At 34.0% G+C, this 19,725-nt stretch overlaps 1 protein-coding gene across 1 annotated transcript in view; it reads left to right on the top strand.

Annotated features, from left to right (window-relative positions):
* Positions 1–16,727, top strand: part of KLHL1 (kelch like family member 1) — a 542,207-nt gene extending 525,480 nt beyond the window's left edge. The window contains exons 10-11 of the mRNA XM_044669367.1: positions 9,675–9,846; positions 16,359–16,727. Coding sequence (XP_044525302.1) covers positions 9,675–9,846; positions 16,359–16,418 — 232 coding nt within the window. The 3' untranslated portion in view covers positions 16,419–16,727. The remainder of the gene's footprint in view (positions 1–9,674; positions 9,847–16,358) is intronic.
* Positions 16,728–19,725: the final 2,998 nt, after the last annotated feature.

Genomic DNA, 19,725 nt, shown 5'->3' on the forward strand with positions numbered 1-19,725 from the left:
TAAATTTTATTGACATACTATGGCAAACTGCCTTCAGAGCAAATCATAACCTAGATAGGACATAAGGAAGTTAAAAGAAGGAAGAATAACTATGTTTTTATAAAAAGGTCACACAATAACAAGCATTTTTAAATTTACTAATATTTTATTTCTAACTCAATTACATAAAAAATAATTTTAAGCTTTATTTTCTTTAAGTTTAATACAAATTTTCACCCTTTCCCAAGCCAAAATGGAAAGCAATCTGAAATAGATTTTACATTTGTTTAATAGTGTAAAACATCTTTCCATATTAGTCCTTTTGTGAAAGAAAACTCAAACAAATGAAAGAAAAGTGATTAATATGAAATATAACATGTCTCATTCTGTATTCAGATTCTTTCAGGTTCCTTCCCCCCCCTCTGGAAACAGATGACATTTTTCATCATGAATCCTTGAGAATTGGATCACTGTGTTGCTAGAAATATATGTCATTCCTAATTGTTCATCACTTAATATTTCTATTACTGTGCAAAATGTTTTCCTGGTTCTGCTCACTTCATTTTGCATCAGTTCATGTGGATCTTTCCAAGTCTTTCTTAAATTATCCTTCACATTATTTCTTATAGCACATTAGTATTCCACTGCACTCACATACAAACTGTTCGGCCATTCCCCAATTGATGGAAATCCCCTCAGTTTCTAATTTTTTGCCACCACAAAAAGAGCTGCTGTAAATATCTTTGCACAAATAGGTCCTTTCCCTCTTCTTTTAAATCTCCTCAGGATACAGACCTAGTAGTGGTATTTCAGCAAGCATTTATTAAATGTCTACTGTTCTCCCAAGTTGGGGATGCAAAGACAAAAATTGAATAGTCCTTTGCCCCAAGGATTGAGTGAAATCACTTGTTTATGCAAATGCAATGCAGACTACATATATGGTACTTTGGGAGAGGAGGGTACCAATAACTAGCAAAACCAGGAAAGATTTTATGTAGAAGGTTCAAATTGAGATATGACTTAAAAGAAGTAAGAGATATTATGATGCGCACAGAAGGAAGTACATACAGACACTATGGTCAGCCAGCACAAAGCTATAGAGATAGGTAATGAGTGTCACATGTAAGCTAAAGCAGAAAGGTCAATTTATTGAGAATGGAGGATGTAGAAAGGGAAATAATGCATAATAACCTCAAAAGGTAGATTATGGCCAGGTTGAAATAGCCTTTAAAAGTGATATTGCAATAGCCAAGGCAAAAAGTGAGGAGGTCCTGAAATAGTATTATGTGAGTAGTGAAAAGGGGATTAGTTTGAGATATATCATGGAGTAAGAAATGCAATATCTGACAATAAATTGGATATTTGAATGAGGAAGAGTGATGAGTCATAGATAATGAAAACCTGAGGGACTTGAATGGTGCCCTTGACAGAAAAGGGGAGGAAAGGTGGAGGAAGCTTGGAGACAATAATGAGTTCTTTTTTTATATACATTTATGGTACATCTAGTGTGAAATAGCTAGTCAGCAGTTGGTACAGCAAGATTAGAGCTCAAGATAGAGATGACGACTGGATAATTTTAATCTGGGATCCCTTTACATGGAGAGAATAAAACAGGGTCCAGAACAGAGCTTCAAGATATACCAAGAGCTAGGGGTGGTATATAGATGATCAGAGACTTAAACGCAATCCACCAGTTAGGAAGAATGCCAAGAAAGAGTAGTATCATGAATACTCAGAAAAGAGAGAGTATCAGGATGAGGAGGATGGTCATCCAAGCCACATGCTGCAAAGAGGCCATAAAGGATGAGGACTAAGAAAAGAAACAGCATATTTGGTAATTAAGAATTTGCTGATAACAAGCAACAATGAAGAGAAGCAAGATAAAGCCAAGTCATGTTAGCCAGTGATGTGGAGTATCAAAAATGAAGGAATATCAAAAGTCATTTAAAAATATTTTAAAATACTTCAAAGAATTCAAGAAGCTTGAGAACTGGAAAAATAAGCATGATGTTCTAGAAAGTTATATTCAAGTACATGTTACTTTATCACAATTCCCGACTCCAAAGTTGATTAGGTCTGAAGCCATTATATTTCATATATACTTTATTGCCATATTCTAGGCATGCATCCATTAGACCTGAATGCATGACTACCAAATTCAAGCGTTGCAACTGATATTCGTGAAAGCCATAAGTTTCCAGGATTCCATGCTAAATACTTGCTTCATCCTGAATGCACATTCCTTTAGTAGAAACCTTTTGTGGTTGATAAGGGAATCTACTATTCTTTATGTGAAGGAAGAGCTTCCATGAAAGATATCTGAACACTAAGCAGCAGTTCTCACTCAGAATAAGGAGAAATTGATATTTGTTTAAGAGATTCTAAACTAGACAATTAAATTAAAATTTAAAAAAGCAATTATTATCACATTGTTCTAATGATTTGTTACTCATAAAAATCATAATTATTTAAATGATCAAATTGGATTTGTAGTTGATTCCTTTCTTCATTTAAAAACATTTATTGACGTATTTTGTTCCAAATATATACTTCACCTGTCTTGAGCCTCAAGAGCTATCTATGGTCACAAACAAAAAAAAAGAAAAAGAAAAAAAAATGTCAAAATAGCTAACTTGGTATTGACCTAGTTTGACTAAATATGCCATGTACCATACTCATAAGTTCATAATCTATGCAATCCATACTTATAGAATTTTAAAAAATTTATTAGGAGATACTTATTCTCATACATTTTTGCCATTAAAATGTGGAAAGATTGTATCATTATTATTGAATTTATTATTAGTCCTCTGAGCAGAGACTAATTAGAGACAGATTTATTTCATAGATGTAAAACAGTACCACAGATGGTTCATCTCTGTCTCTTACATTACTATTGAGAACTGCTCGAGTCGGTGAAAGGTAAAGCAATTTATTCATAGTCATATGGACTGTATGTGTCAGAAATAGGACCAGAACTCATATCTTTATGACTGAAGTCAGTCTTCATGCTGCTTCTCAGAAAAAAACTAATAATACTTTAAAAATCACATCTGAAAAAAAAAATACTCACATGACTTCCAGTAGCTATCTTCAAAGAAAATCTATTTCAGAAAGAACCTCTAGCCAGTACATTTTACAACTAACTTTAGTAACTGTGCATTGTGTCTTCACTTTCCTGAGTGCTATAAATTGTAATGGAGTCTTTGACACGATATTTTCATTGTTACTCCATAAAAGCCAAAGTGAATAGTTGGAAAGGAAGAAAACCTCAATATATGAAGGTACCTTTTTAAAATATATATAGGTAGACACATACATATATAGATGTCTATCTATATATCTAGAGCAATATATAAACGCATGTATACAAATACATAATGAATAAAACAACAGGCATGTACATATGTGTCTGTATATCTGTATGTATGTAGCAGGTACTATATACTACTAGGCTAAAAAGATGGCTAACTCAAACCTGTCAACAGAATGGGGTTGAAAAGGAGAGTTCACTATAACTGCTTGAAAAATGCTTTCCTTCACTTTTTCAGTTTCTTTCCTCAGCTAGAAAAAATTGTTGATTTCATCTTTGTGTAATAACTTGGTATGCCCCAGGCTAGGGAGAATACCGTAAAAAAAAAAAAAATCCTGAATATAGAAGGTAATGAATTTAAAGGTGAAGACAAGAAGAAAAGTCACTGAGTGCTATTTTTTTAATTTATTTAACCATGAAGCCCCATGTACAGAGTATCTGAGAATAATTACTGTAAAAGAAAATTTAAAAAAAACTCAATGAATTTTTGTTTTCTTGGTTTTATTTTTTGCTTGATTCTGTGTGATTTTTTATTAAAACATTAAATAACTAGATATTTTTGTTGTTATCTTAAAAATTTTCTGCATGTTCTGGTCTTAATGAGGCATTTAAAATAAATCACCTAGTACCAGACTGAGTGCACAATAAATGCTCAGTAAGAATTTGCCACTTAATTAATTTTGAATCCTTTGTTGTTAGTTTATCACTCAAGTTTGAGTTTGAGTTACCGTAATAATTCCATGTAGAGCTATGGCTAGCCCTGCATGATCCTAGCCAAACCAGACATAGCACAAAATATTGAGTCTGGTTTTCCATAATTTTTCTGTACAGTTCCCTAAAAGGATGGGAAAATAAAGGTGGCAGATTTTGCTTCTTGCCATCATTCAGAGTGGCCATTAGTTTTATAATTGAGGTGGGATGATTGGACTTTGGCCTCAAGGTACAAAAAATGTATATGGTGCTGACAGAGTTTACATTCCTTTCAGCAGAATAGAAGAAACTAAATTCAGCATCTAGTTGGAAAGAGCAATTGGTAAAAACAGGAAACTACCAGGTGGCCCAATCTCTTAACTCTCAGGTGAGCTCTATCCTCTCCCCCATCTCTTGCTGAGAGTCCTCTCTGCCTCCTGAATCTCTCTCCACATTCCCCACCAACACTGACAATAGCTGGATTTGTATTTAAAAGTTAATTTGAGGGCAATTTTCATGCTTCTTGCCCCAGGCTCATTTTTTTGAAGCTTGCCCTAGGCATGTTTTGTGAAATTTGCCACAGGCTTGAAAAAATGCTAGTTATATTGCTGCTGGCCTCAGTGAATCAGAATGACTGAAGAGCCTGCTTGTATCTGCACCAGCAAAATGTATCATTAGATAGTCCATCACCATTCTCCATCTCCCTCCCAAAAGAGGAAGCAGAAATACTGTTTCTACATCAATAACTCTGAAGAATCTTTTTCCTCCCACATAAAAACTTTATTTGCCAGAAAATATTCACCAAAAAAAGGAAGCAATTGTTTAAAAAATGTCATTGAAACAAATGGTTATTATACATTATAACTATGTGGATGGTCCCAAATTTCCCAGATGAAAAATATTGAACTTAACCTATTTGCTGAAAATGGATTGATTATTAGGAAGAGCATTACTAATGTGCAACTATATATATATATATATATACATGTATGTATATACATATATATGTATACACACACACAATAGGCTTGTACTTGTATTCCCCTCTCTTGGAAATATTTCTAAAGTCCTCCATTGTTTGTCAGTTTATATGCCACCTCATAGTAATTTGCTTTAAAAGGAATTCTTACATTTTACAAACAACTTTGCTACTGCTTTGATCCACTTTATTTAATGTGAATCATTAATAAATTCTTTTGGATACCTAAAATGAACAATAATCTTTTGGTATCCTTTGGGGATGTATAGGATTTGGAGCACTGAAAGTGGGGGAAGCATCATGCCTTTCAAAAATCTTCACGATAATCCCATTACTAATGATTGCCATTAACAAATGGAAGTGATGTCATTTACAGCCAAGGAAATTGAACCTTTGTGCCCCAACCCTTGCACCTATAACAAGCCTACAAGGGGAAAGTGCTTTTTCAATAATTGCTATAAACCAAGAAGCCTTTCTACTTATCAGGCCAATCCTATGTACCTCGAAGGAAATAGACTGAAAGGGGAAATTCAGTTAAAGACAAATTCTCAGGAAGTTTTTGCAATATGAAGAACCTATAGCATCTGTTCATGATTCCAGGGCATATAAAATAGAACTCTCTTTATTAATTTGTCTTTGAAAATACAGACAGTGGGTAGCTGCCAGTGTTAAAATGTCTTGATGACAAATCTGATGAGTAGCTAAAAGCTTCAGAAATATTATACTATTTAGACATCTATTTGGATAAAACATTCCCCTCATTCTTTCCCCAAAACAAGTCTTGTTACAAATTCTTGACTGAAAGTAATGTTAAATTTTGTAAAACTGTATGATAGGAATTTAATTAATTGAATAGTGTGAGAAAGTATATATCTGTTCTAGAATATTAGACACAGAACTATTTTGGAGTGAGAAAGAGCACGATTCAAGTCCTTCCTCTGGCAAAGAACCTGTATATACACATGTGTACATATGCATGTGTGTTGTGTATACATGTAGATGTGTTTTATGAGTGTGTGTGCTTATACACACATGCACTGATAACCTTGCCAATAACATATGTGTATGTGTGTACAAACAAGCTTTTCCTTACTCTTGTCATAGCAACTCACCCTTGGGAACTCTTGTCACAGCAACTCACCTCATCACTGTCTCATTTTTCCTTCCTTATAAAATGAGGAGTCTGAGCTAGCTTTTTTCTAAGATTTCTTCTAACTCTAAGATATTATATTTGCTAAGATCATCTTAGTGTCTGATGGTTGAGAATTACTCACAGATAAGTACAGAAGTGGTTGGATGAAAATTGAATTAAAGAATCATCCCCCAAACAAGGTATGAATGAAGCATTAAACTTATCTACATCTATACCATTTGCAAACCAGGGTTTGTGGTAAAAATTTTCTACTAAGGAGTACTGAGAAGTGTATGTGGTTATCAGACCTTCAGAAATGTACTTTCTTGGCTTGCCAATGTTACTGGCCAAATGAGCTGTTCATCAATATTGGAATAGCCATGGATTGCTGTAAATTGTTGTTGTATGTTCTAAAAAGACAACCTGACTGACAGTTTAGACAATCAATAGCAGGAAATGCAAAAATGCTGGAGAATATAGTTTCTCTCTTCCTTTTGCTGATTCAACAAAAGGAAAATGTTCCAGATTGTCAGCTGAAAGTGTTATTATATACTATAACTCCACAAATACTGGGACTATAACAGACACACTAGTTCCTAAAAATACCCTTTTACTATTTCTCTTAATACTTTATGCAAATAGGACTGGGAGGTAAGGGAATTTCCAAATTGGATTTGGGAATCACCATAGCCTTCTCACATTTTGAACTCAACCAACAAACATGTTAAAAAAGTTATCTTGTCCAGCTTATCCGTCAAGCTAGAGATTCTATGAAATATCAAAAGTGTGTTCAAATGAACCAGGCTACATATCCAAACACTGACTTACTTAGGAATTATTTTTAGGCAAAATTATATTCCTATTAGAATTTATCACCCCTTAGTTCCTTCTCTTACCTTTCCTGCTGGCTCAAGTTTTCTGATTGCAGATCTGAATGACATTTCATGTCTCTAACATCCCTCTTCATTACAACATACATAGCCTGTGTTTCATTCTTCCAAGAAGATGCCATATTATAATAAATCTCCTTCTCAACTTAGAGAAATCTTCTTTATAGCTCTGAAGGTCTAATAGAATATGTCATGAATACGAAGGGAGTTGCTTCCCAGGGTCCAAATCTATTGCAATTAGCATGAAATAAAATTTAAGTGAAATTATAACCCACTTTATGTTTTCCATTCTACGATTCATACCCATGTTCTTTAAGGCATCCCTCTAATGTCGAAGAATATATGTTATTAAAAGCAGTCCTTGATAGTTATTTTTGCAGGCTCACATTTGCTTGTTGTGCTTTACAAGTCTTACTCACTGTGATTCAAAGTGATTTATCTCATGTCTAAGCTTCAAGACAGTGGTTCCTCATCAAGCTTTTGACTAAACCAGCATTCATTAAATTTATTATTAAGGTAGTCTCAGATTCAAAGAATGCAATGTGCTTGTGTACCATTTTTGAAGTGACATCTTTAATATAGAGGCATAAGGTAAGAGGAAAGGTATTAGGTTTCAAGTCAAGAAATATTACAGATTCAATCCTAGCTCTAATACTAAGAAGCTGACATTGAGCAAGTACGATATCTACAAGCTGTAAAATGGGGATAATACTATATGTAATGTCTACCTCATAAAGTTACTATGAACAAAGATTTTTGCCACTCTTAAAGAGCAAAAATGTCACGTTATTTTGTCAGTCTATAAGAATAAAGAGAGCCTCTGCCAAAACTGTAATAAGAGCCAAGTAACCAATGTTACAATAGAGGGGAGATAGAGAGTCTATGTGGTGAGACTCTCTTCTAGCTCTCCCCTCCTGCCAATTATACACTCGCTAGACTTCAAGGGGGTATTACCCCGAAACAGGGTGACCTGGATGGTCATGCCACCCCACAGGAGTTGGGGGCAATACTTCCCTATAATATTAGGTATGGGGGACCCCAATCTTATTCTGAATGAGGGAGGGGTTCACACAAACCTCCCCAGAGGTCAGCTAACTTCACAGCAGCTGGTCCAGCTTCAAGATGGAAGCAACCAGACCAAGCTGTGATTCCCATCTCCCTCATCTCTCAGGCACTCTGGAATGCTATCTGACTAATGAATGGCTTTTATTATTTGCAATTTAGGGGTTGGCAAAAGGGGTGAAGGGCAGAGGGATTTTGGGGTGCCCTCTTCTCTATTTCTATGGGGTCCATCACTCGGGTAGGAAACTTTGGGGTTCCCACTCCTAAGCCTCTCCCACCCTTGTCCCTTCTCCTTCTGTTTCTATTTCTATCCTTTTCTATAATTGTAAGTTAGACCTGAAAGTGTCTCTCAGCAAGGTTGGGTAATGGGGGAAGGGGACTAAGAGATTGTTCCCAAAATGGAGTCCAGAAACTTAGCTAACTCAATTATTGAAGTCTTGCTGGGTGATAAGCAATGGGACGCCTTGACTAGGGCATCAGGGTTTCAATGTCCAAAGAAAGATCCTCAGGAATCCCTCAGGACTGGATTTGAGCTGAAATGTCCTCCTCCTCCCTCTCTCAGTCCTCAGCCAGAAGAACCTCCCCTTTCCCTCTTCCTCCAGAGAAACCCCCAGAATTCCCTCTCTCGTCCCAACTGTCAGTAACTGTCAAAAACGGCCTTCTTCTGGCTCTTTTTGTCCCACCAACCCCCATCCTTACAAGTCCCAGGCTTGTGGCATCTCTTCATCCAGTAAAAACTATCCCCCAAATTTCCATTGTTTGAAGTAATATGTGCCAAATTAAAAAAAAGATATATATTTTTTATATTGTATTGAAACATATGAAGATTCACATAGCAATCAGAACCAAAGAAGCAATATACATAGTGATTGTAGCAATTTGAATGAAAGAACAAAATTTAAGGCATCACACTCATGTCTTTTATGTGTATTTACAAAGACCAAGGTTGACCAGAGATGGGAAAAAACACTTCTCTCTGTTTGATGCAGCTAAGAAGAACTATGGTTATACATCAATACATTGTCAGATTTGCTTTATATCTTGACTGTTTCCTACCACTTCCTTTTCTTTTCTATTCTTTGTTACAAGGGAAGACTTTTGAGTAGTAGAGAAGGAGAAATATTTTTAGAAATGTTGGAGACATTAAAAACAAAAGTTATCAATACAAGTCTAAAATAAAAATGCTATATTAAAACACTAGGAAAATAAATATTGTTGTTTAATGTAAGTTTAGACTTTAGACAATTGTGACTTTTAAAAATAGATTTTAGTCATGGTTTAATGCTTATGATAATGTTCCTTTTCTAAGTAACATTCCATAGACCTATAAAAAATAAGAAAGATTACTCATCTGTAAAATGAGATTGAGCTACTTGTTTTCTTAGGTCCCTTTTAGAGCTATATAATATAATTCCTAAAAAGCAAAACCGGATTATTTATGTGTTTATTTATATTTCACAATTATTATTAGATTACTATGTCTTATTATTATTAGCTTTTAATCTCTTTTATTATTAAAGTTATAGAAACTAAAAATATTCTTCTTCCTAAAAATGTCCTCTGAAATAATTTATAGGTGCATTAGAAATATGTCAAATAATTTATTTTCCATTTCCTCTTGTATTTTAGATATGACCCCAAAACAGACACGTGGACCATGGTGGCTCCTTTGAGTATGCCTCGAGATGCTGTTGGAGTGTGTCTGCTGGGAGACAGATTATATGCAGTAGGTGGATACGACGGTCAGTCCTACCTGAACACTATGGAATCTTATGACCCACAAACTAATGAATGGACACAGGTGAGTCTCTTTGGTTACCAGAAAGAAGTCTTTCATCAAAAGGCTTGAGAAGAGAAGTGCACAGCTTTCCTAGGGAAGATTATCTACAAGCCTTGCATAGTACAATGTGTTCTCCTTTTACTATGATAAGAATGTGTTTGCTCTTTCCTCCTAGAATATTAAGCTATTTTCTTGATGAATGTATTGATTGAATGATTAATGTATTAATTAATTTTTAAGAGATTTCCTTTCTAGGAAATATTATAATTCTAAGCCATTGCATTTACTGAAAGAAGATACTAGAATTGTGACTTTTATGATAATTCTCAATATAAACTTTCTGTATTAACTAGCCTTTTCAGTTTCTCGGGGGTAAAAATGAATCCTATTTTCTTCAAAACAAGCAGAAAACAAAGTAGTAACCAAAAAAGCAATATCTTGATAGGCCTACTTCACATCAGAGAAACTAAACATCTCTTCTTGCCTAGAGTTGTCTCTTAGAGGTATTTCTGAATGGTCATGAAGCTTGTGCATAAAATTAATTCCATGAAGAGGCAATGGGCAGAAATGGGGCATTGGCCAGTAGCCCCAGAGCTTGCACCTGTCCCATACTACAGAATGAATTTCGATAGCCTATCTTTGAAGCAGAAAAAACTCCTATTATCAAGGACAAACTATCAACAGGAAGGATTATACTCTTCTATATCATGTAATCCTGACTCCTTGGAGTCATGAAAGAAAGCATTCTCCCCCTCGGCTGAGCAGAAGAGGGTCTAAAACGTGATGCTCCAACAGGAAGAGAGGGAGAAAGAAATCTTCGTGTACTCCATGATTCATTATTATTTTTTAGGAAATTATCTCTTCCCCAAATTAAAATAAGGCAAAACAAAAGAGATGTTAATCGTCTTTCCCCCCAATTTAGTGCAAAACCTTGTAACTGAAGTTCATAATTTCTTAAAATCTAGTGTTCTACACATAATAAGTACTGAATAAATATTATTGAACAACTAAGTGAATACTCTGGCTAAGTGTACATTTTAAAGGTGCTACTTCTATAAAAGCATGTTTAAAAAGGCCATGAATGTTTAGTTTATGGGTATATAAATGATGTAATATAGAATCTTCATTACTTATTCATAATGACTACCCATTACACATATCATTCTTCTAAAATTGAAATTAAAAAGTGCCTTTTTCCTCTCATATTTTATTATTCTCTTTTGGCTCATATAGCATGTTATAGGCAGCTAAATAGCATTTAAATTGTTTTTATTTTAACAACATCTTTATTTTAGTGATTTAAAAATTATTTTTAAAACTCTTAAATTGCTTTTAGTTTTTACTTCTTAATTATTTTTTACCTTTCTTTTATAATTGTTGTCACCCATTGAAGGTACAAGATTTAGACTACCTCCACAAAATAGGTGGGAATATTATTAAGAGTCTATGTCGGGGCAGCTGGGTAGCTCAGTGGATTGAGAGCCAGGCCTAGAGACGGGAGGTCCTAGGTTCAAATCCGGCCTCAGACACTTCCCAGCTGTGTGACCCTGGGCAAGTCACTTGACCCCCATTGCCTACCCTTACCACTCTTCCACCTATAAGTCAATACACAGAAGTTAAGGTTTAAAATTAAAAAAAAAAAAAAAAGAGTCTGTGTCACTAGGAAGAGATCAATCTCCTTTCTTCCATTATTCCCATGATCATAGTATGAATACAAAAAATGCCGATGCCTTTGTAGACCCTTAATCAAATGCTTGACTGCCATAGTTAGATGATATACCATTGCAAATATTTACATTTAATATCTATCTCAAATCTTTTTGCATTAAGGATGCAATATGTCTGTCAAGGTACAGAAGTAGGCTCCATCAAAACTGATGCTGCCTCTGGTCCTTTACCTGATAACTATCAAAAAAATAAGTGACATCTACATATACCTTTTGGAACTGTGTAGCTTCTAATGGAAATATAAAAATGAATTTGCATTTGTTTTGTAAAGCTATACAGGAAATGGAATTATATGAAAGAAGATTTAAGAAAATCTCGGTGGAAGAGAATTACAAATTAATAAAGCATTTATTAATGGTTTATAATGTGCCAGGTTCTGTTCTAAATTCTGGAGATACAAAGAAAAACACACTTATATTTTCACAGGGGTAGACAATATATAAAGTAGAACTGGAAATGGGGTAGAGAGGGAAGGTATACAAGTGGTAGGATGGCTGAGTAGAAGGCTGAAACTGAGGAAGATGAGACAAAGCTGGTCTTGCAAAGCCTAAGATGGCTGCAGAGGCAAAGTCCAAGTTTCAGGTGAGGAGGGAGTAGAGGACAAATAGTGTGGCTTGTGACATCCAGGAAGGATGTTGGTACCTATCTATTTCCATTCTTGGCTTTAAGAACTTCATGATTTTATTTTTTTTTAAGTTATCTTGGGTAGAGAGGGAACTGATGAGCTATGACCACAGATGGAAACATACTTTATTCATGCCCTTTACGTTTCTTCTTTTAGTTGATTGAATGATTTGCTACATGGCTAATATGGAAATATGCTTTGCATGCTTTCATGTGTTTAATTGATATCATATTGTTTGCCTTCTCAATGGGAAGGGGAGAAGCAGGAAGAAAGGAGAGGATTTGGAATGCAAAAAAATCTTTTGAATGAATATTAAATATAAATAGGGAGGGAGAGAGAACTATGGAGTTATGTTCTATATAGTTACTCTATAATTTACTCATATGGCATAGCATTTGGGGGAAAACTAAGAGTGAAAGGAATGGTTTGGGTTTGTATGCAGGGATTGCCCCACACTTTCAGGGATTCTAATGGTGTGGAATGGGAGGGTGGCAACCTTCTCCAAAATCATTCTTTTGTGACTTAATGAGTGTATATTCACTCCATGTTGCATGGAAAAGAAAAATTTGCATAGGATCTAATAGGTGGGAAGGCATTTTTTATGATCTCTAGGCAAAAAAAGGAATCCTTTAAAAAATGGAACAAGAGAAAATCTATCAGAGTGGGGATTTTTTTAAATACAAAATGAGGTGAGAAGAAAGCATTTACTTTCCTTCTCGTTTTGTGGTTCATAGTGGTAAAAGAAATGGATTCCTGGCACTATTAGTTTAAAGATTATTATTTAATTATTATATTGTATTGTTGTTATTTTGGTTGTTTTTTGACCAAGGATATAACCCAAAACCTTGGACTGTGTTCTGTCATTGCCTTGCATTCACTAATTATTTTCAAATAGCTATGAGAAAAAGAGTTCATGGATGCCAACAATCTCATATTAATAAAACATTGATCTAGCACCCAAGGCATGAAGTTTCATTAAAATTTGAGTAAAAGTTACTTTTTAAAATATATTTCTAATCATGTTCATATTCTTCATTATTAAAAAAACTGGGCTCTCTCTTCAGTTATTGTCATAAGATGGATTTTAATAAGGTACTATGATTTTTTGAATTTTAATAAGGCAAATAGCAATTTTAGCTATTGCCTATTTATGACAAAATATTGGAGTTATTCCATTGTGTGTCTCTGACTAGAGTGAATGAATAACACATTTTTAATGCCGCATAATGGTCTGGGGAAATATCTTCAAAATTATCCCAATAAGTATAATAGCTTTTTCACCTGAAGTGTACTTCAAGCGAATAAATTTATGGATAGTTATCCCAAAGCTATCACTTCTTACACCACAACGGTACCATCATCAGAGAAGTATTCTGTAAGAGATAAAGAATATATTCTATATGCATATCTAATCATTCTATATATGTTCCCTTCATTTCACCAAGGAATAATAAAAAATAAATGCCAATATATTTTAAATACTACAATATGATTCTTGAAAATCAATCAGTAAGCATTTATAAAGTGCCTACTATGTCCCTGGCACTACATTAAGCACGAAAAATAAAAATACAAAAGAAAAACAGCTCCTATCCTAAATAAGCTTAAGTTATAATGGGGGATACATAATGGGCCTAAATGGTAAGGGTTTTTAATCTAAATACAGATTTCACAGTCTAATTTTCTTGAAAGGGAAAAAGAATACTTTTTATAAAATTATTTTCAATAACTTCTATTTCAAATTTAGCATTTCTTTTCTTTGCAACTCCAAACAAATCAAAAATAACCTAATCAAAACACAAATTACCCATGAGGAGTCCATAGACTTTTAGGCTTTGTCAGACTATCCAAAGAGTCCATGACAGAAAAAAGATTAGGAACGCCTGCTTTATTGGCATAAATGCAAAGGACATGCAAAATCTTTATTAGATTGCTCACCATCCCAAGGAGTGGGGAACCGTTGGACAGAGTGGAGAAAGTAGTAGGGAAAAAAAGAGAGAATTTGAAACTCAAAAAAAATTTTAAATGAATTTTAAAGTTGTTTTTACATATAATTGGGGCAAATGAAATACTATTTTAAAATACATGCAGAATAGAAATAAGCTGTTTTGTATGAAGGGAAGTGACTAGGAATGAAGCAATCAGAAAAAGGGCCATCTACAGAAGACATCACTGAGTTGAGTCTTGAAGGAAACCAAGTATTCCAATAGAGAGATGAGGATAGAAAGATGACGGGCAAATAGTTCAAGACATAGACAGAGTCATGTGTGAGACCTTTGAAAATGGTAGAGTCTATAGACAGAATGAAAATTCAAGAAGACTGAAAATATAGAGGACAGGTTGTTCAGAACTCTGAATTCCAAACAGAGTAGTTTGTCGTTGGTTCTAAAATTCTAAGGTTAATTAAAATAATTCTACATTTTATTTTAAACTTGTAAAATTAGATTTTTGTGATTCTTTTAGACATTTCATTTTTTCTATTCATCCTCTAAAAGGAGATTTAAAATTGGAATTTATGATTCTTTAATCCTCACTCTACAACTGATTATTCAGCAGCATTGGACAAATATAAAATATTTTATATGTATGTGAGTCCCTTTCATTTACTCAATTACTCAAGAGGTTCAACATTGTAACAGAGATGAATTTCATATTTGTATGTAGTTAATTTGAACAAAGAATGAGTTTTTTAATTGTTAGTCACATGACTAGGACCAACATTACAAGATATGTGTATATATGCGTAGATATAGATGTCATACATACATACATATATATCTGCATTAAAATCCCGGAATAATATGTATCTTTTAAAAGAAAAAAATCAACCTTATCTTATGAGTGCCACCACCTTTTTTTACTTAAAATTTTGAATTATGATATTCTGAGGGTACTTCGAAATATCTTTGGATATATTTTAACCAAACTTTCCTGTAACTGCATTAATAAAGGTTTTTAAATCTGCATTGTGTTCATATTGCTCAAGGTTAATTTTTTTTTCCTTAGAATCAGAATATAAACTCAGGCAAGACCTCATTTGTCTTATAAAAAAGAGAGAAAGGAACACTTGCACAGGGAAAGATGACAGGGTTACTTCCTAGCATGAGGAACTGTGTATTTTGTATGTAGCCTAGTAAATGTCATTTCCAATAACCTAGGAAGAAGCAAAGATGACCTGAAAATATGCACACAAGACAATTATTTTATCATGAATATTATCTCCTATATCTGTCAGGCTAATCTAGAGGAATATTGTTTTACTGGAACCCCAGAAAAATAAAATTGTGGTACTTATTAAAATGTACTACTAGGAAAGACTTCTGACTTAATCTCAATGACCCCTAAATATACCCAAATGCCACAGCAAAATTATGGCATTTCTCCCAGAGTAACATGGTTGTATTTACTACGATACACAGTGAATGTTTATTTTAGGAGATTATTTAATTTAATTGTGTAACATAATTGAGAAAGTATTATCTCATATAACTAAGGAGATATGGAAAGGAAAAGGGAAAAAAAAATCTTCTTTCCAAACTAAGATGGATTTGTGACTAATGATTTCTTTTTTTTTTTTTTTAACCCTTGTACTTCGGTGTATTGTCTCATAGGTGGAAGATTGGTAAGGGTGGGCAATGGGGGTCAAGTGACTTGCCCAGGGTCACACAGCTGGGAAGTGGCTGAGGCCGGGTTTGAACCTAGGACCTCCCGTCTCTAGGCCTGACTCTCACTCCACTGAGCTACCCAGCTGCCCTGTGACTAATGATTTCTTAATAAATTAACTTCTGATCTATCAATGTGCTTAATATCTTTTTTTTTAACAATTGCCTTCCTGGATTGTTTCCATCAAATAAAACTGAAGTTCTAATGAATTTCTTCTTTTGAACAAAATTTTAATATAAATAATTGATCTGACAAAACCTTACCCAGTTTTATTTCATTTAACTTATCACCTAGCCTGTAGCTATGTTTTTCCTGCCAATGGAAAACTCTAGGAGTCCCATTTCTACTGCACTGAATCAGTGTGGCAGGTGGACTTGCACTCTGCTTTTTCAATTTTAAATTTAGAAATATAAACCTACCTAATACTTTTATTAGCCTTCACTAATCCAGAACTTAAATAGTTTTCTAAGTAGCCCAGAAATCCCATGTTAAGTTATTTCTCATCTTCTCTCAACAGATGGCTTCCTTAAACATTGGAAGAGCAGGTGCCTGTGTCGTAGTCATCAAGCAACCTTGACCTGCTTTCATTGTTTGGAATTTGACTCACTGCAGTGATTATTTTTCTATCACATGATAAGAATGGTAACTTTATAAGAACAAGATTTTATGAAAATTGAGCTACTGATGTCAAAGAAGGTGGAGATCAAAAAGAATGAAACAAAGAAAGAAATAAGAGAACAATAGTCTGTTTAGAGGACAAATGTCTGGCCATCTTGTAGTTAGCTGAGGAACTGTTACTGGTACTTTGTTTTGTAGAATATATAATGACCAGAGATACCAAAAGTTGTGAATTTTTTAAAAATCAGCTGAAAGATGAGAAACAGGTATTTATTTGTGGCATGGTTATTTTCAATAACTATACAGAATTCATTTTTTAATTTCATGTATTTTAAGAGGAAGTCAACTGTAGTGACCTTTCCTTGGTCAGGGTATATTTGAATGAATTATTATTTTCCTAATTTAATGTGATTTTTTAAAGTAAGCAGCATAATTTCTATTAGAGATGCTTGAGAGGACTATAGTCTTCATTTCCCTAAAGAATAGTGAAAATTGAGCAGAAAGGCCCACGATTGCCTCTTCCACTTGGAGAACAAAAACTATTCTCCCTTCAATCAGAAGTGCATATCTCACCTGCGTCGTTGGTTGTATTTTATTCTGGATGCCTGAACAAATTGAAAGAAAAAAAAGGAGGAACTGTTTTAGCGAGGTTGACCACATGATTATGTTCAAGGAGAACAAGCCAAAGAATCAGGGTTTAATAACTGACATTTGCCTTGTGTTGAGTTCAATGTGTGCATGTGAGGTATAGTCCTAGAGTACTTCTATGCATGCCTTGCATGTTAAAGGTCAGATACTACTTTAAAAAAATAAACTATTTGACCTATTCAAATGACCACATCAGGGTCTTAAAGTCACAAGTGTGAAAGCAGACCTCTAATTCTTACTCCACTAGTGACTCTTTGGGACCCAATAACACTGAGTTAAACATTTGTATATCTATTCCAAAAATTCTTCGTGAAGAAAAGTTTGCCAATGAATAAAAATTCAAGTAGCATGGTAGTTTCTTTAAGGGGCCCATGTATACTCAAGTTCAACCAAGAAGTGGTTGAAATAAATCTTATATTTCTTTGTTGCAATGAATGTTTCATTTCTCTTCTTCTAAATTAAAATTGAAGAGAGAAAAATCATAAAAGAGAATGTAATGAAAAGTACATTTTCACTGCCTGCCTCAGACCTTGAATAGTCCATATCTACATCAATGAATCAGAAGCAGATTCTTCTTAAGTGGACCCAGCTGCTATCAACAAGAATAAACCCTCATTAAAGCTTTCCTTATTATCACTCACTTAACATCATCAGTACTTAATGGAGTGCCCATTCCCTTAGAAAAAACCCAAGATAAGGCTCAGGAGGCATACAAAGCTGGAGAAGTGGGCAGGAACTGACAGAATGGGGAATTGTCTCCCTCTGAACTAATGAAAGGCTCTATAAGAATGGATGAGGTCACATTTCAGATTCAGAAGCATGAAGGCATCTTTCTAGACTGGTTGTGATTTCTTACTTTTAATGGGTACTTAAAAATTTATTGAGTATTTTTATTAGGTATTTCTTACTGCAAAGATACATTAAAATGAAATTCATCTGAAGACAAACTGAAAAACTGTAGATTTCCAAAAGATAATTTGAAGGGGAGTCATTAATAAGTATTTTTCTTCCACCATGCACTGAGGAGTATGAAAGGTTCTTGCAGGTTTTAGGGCTAAGTTCAGTAGTGAGTATTCTACATTCCAAAGCCATCGACATAACTCATGGAGCAGTAGCAATCAGATCCTTAATTCCAAGCGTTAATCACTTACATAATTACAAATAAGCCAATCCTTCTTTGTACAAGGATTGTTGAGTGATCTTTTTTTTTTTCTAGATCTGTTTTGAGGTTTAAGTGAATTATTTTCTTTGTTTATCCCCTAAAACTGGAACCATTCAGTAATAACATATCTGCCAGTTTGTTAGTTGTTTTGTGTTGTTATTTTTTTTTAATTTTCTATTTTTAATCCTCTAAATTGAAAAGTATCCCATGGTGGGGAGATGTTTTCTACGCTATAGTAAGGCATCCAACTTGATGTAAGAAAAGTTTTCCTTCTAATTAAAAAAGCCACTAAAAGGATCAATGGAAAGTGGTCCAAATTGTGATATAAATGTATATTAACCAGCTCTCCTGTTAACATTGATAATGGTGGTGCTTAGTTCTCACTTTAGAAGAATTTGGCATTGCTCCTTGCCCTTAAACTGGATATGGTTTATGGCATGGTCTAATGCATTTTTCCTTTCAGAAAGAAAGGTCAACTTCTACAGCTAACTTCCATTAGGGAAATGTAGATAAAATGACACATTTCAACCATTGTTCTTCTACTGTGTTTTTAAAATCTTTACATTCTTCTGTATGTAGTCTCAAATGTACATTTTAGAGAATTTCATTTTGGAAATTTAGAGGAGTCCTATGTGATAGCTAAGTTATCTCATTTATTGAGCAAAATAAGTACACAGTATCAGTAAAGACAAAAGTAGATGCTAATGTGTTTCTTATAAAAAGTGAAACAAAAATTAAGGCATTTCTGCTAGCTTTTAAAATCATATAAAACCTTATTTGATTATCTTTAAATAAAATATTGTTTAAAATCTGAATAGTAAGTTCAATACTTTCCCAAACTAAAAATTTTTAAAAATTTAAAATTCACTCCTGCATGTCCTGTGATATTTCCTGTTCAAAATAGAGTTTGTTAGGGTATTGTTCACTGTGAAGTAGTACATGAAACAATTCAGGGTGAAGAGGTCTTCCAAATGAAATTCAAATTCAAATTGCAAAGGTTTCTCATTCCTAGTTACCTCTAGTCCAACAACTTATTCTACTCCTTTTTCTTTCATTTCCCTTTCCCTGTCTTTTTCCTTTTCCTTCTTTTTGTTTCCCTCTCCTCTCTATTTCACTTGGTATTTATTGCCCTACAAGGAGACAACCAGAGGTGGTAAAAACCAGGGGTAAAAAAAAATGCTGCAAAACCAGGTTCTCCAGAAAAATAAAAATGTATGAATATACACTTTTACATTTTATTAATACTTTCTTAAATCTAGACTATCTGCAAAACAATTCCTGATTTGTAGCTTTTTTTTTTTCATTGTTGTGGTCACAAAGAAAACTTAACAATTAGCTCTCAAAAGCATGCTAGGAGATACAACTCTTTTCCATTTTTGAAGAATTAGAAGACCTCCTCATATTTTATCTATAAAACTTAAAGGCTGAAAAAGTAGTTACTCCTTATAACAATGCT

The sequence above is a fragment of the Gracilinanus agilis genome, chromosome 3 (genome assembly GCF_016433145.1).
Source record: "Gracilinanus agilis isolate LMUSP501 chromosome 3, AgileGrace, whole genome shotgun sequence".
NCBI classification, from domain to species: Eukaryota; Metazoa; Chordata; class Mammalia; order Didelphimorphia; family Didelphidae; genus Gracilinanus; species Gracilinanus agilis.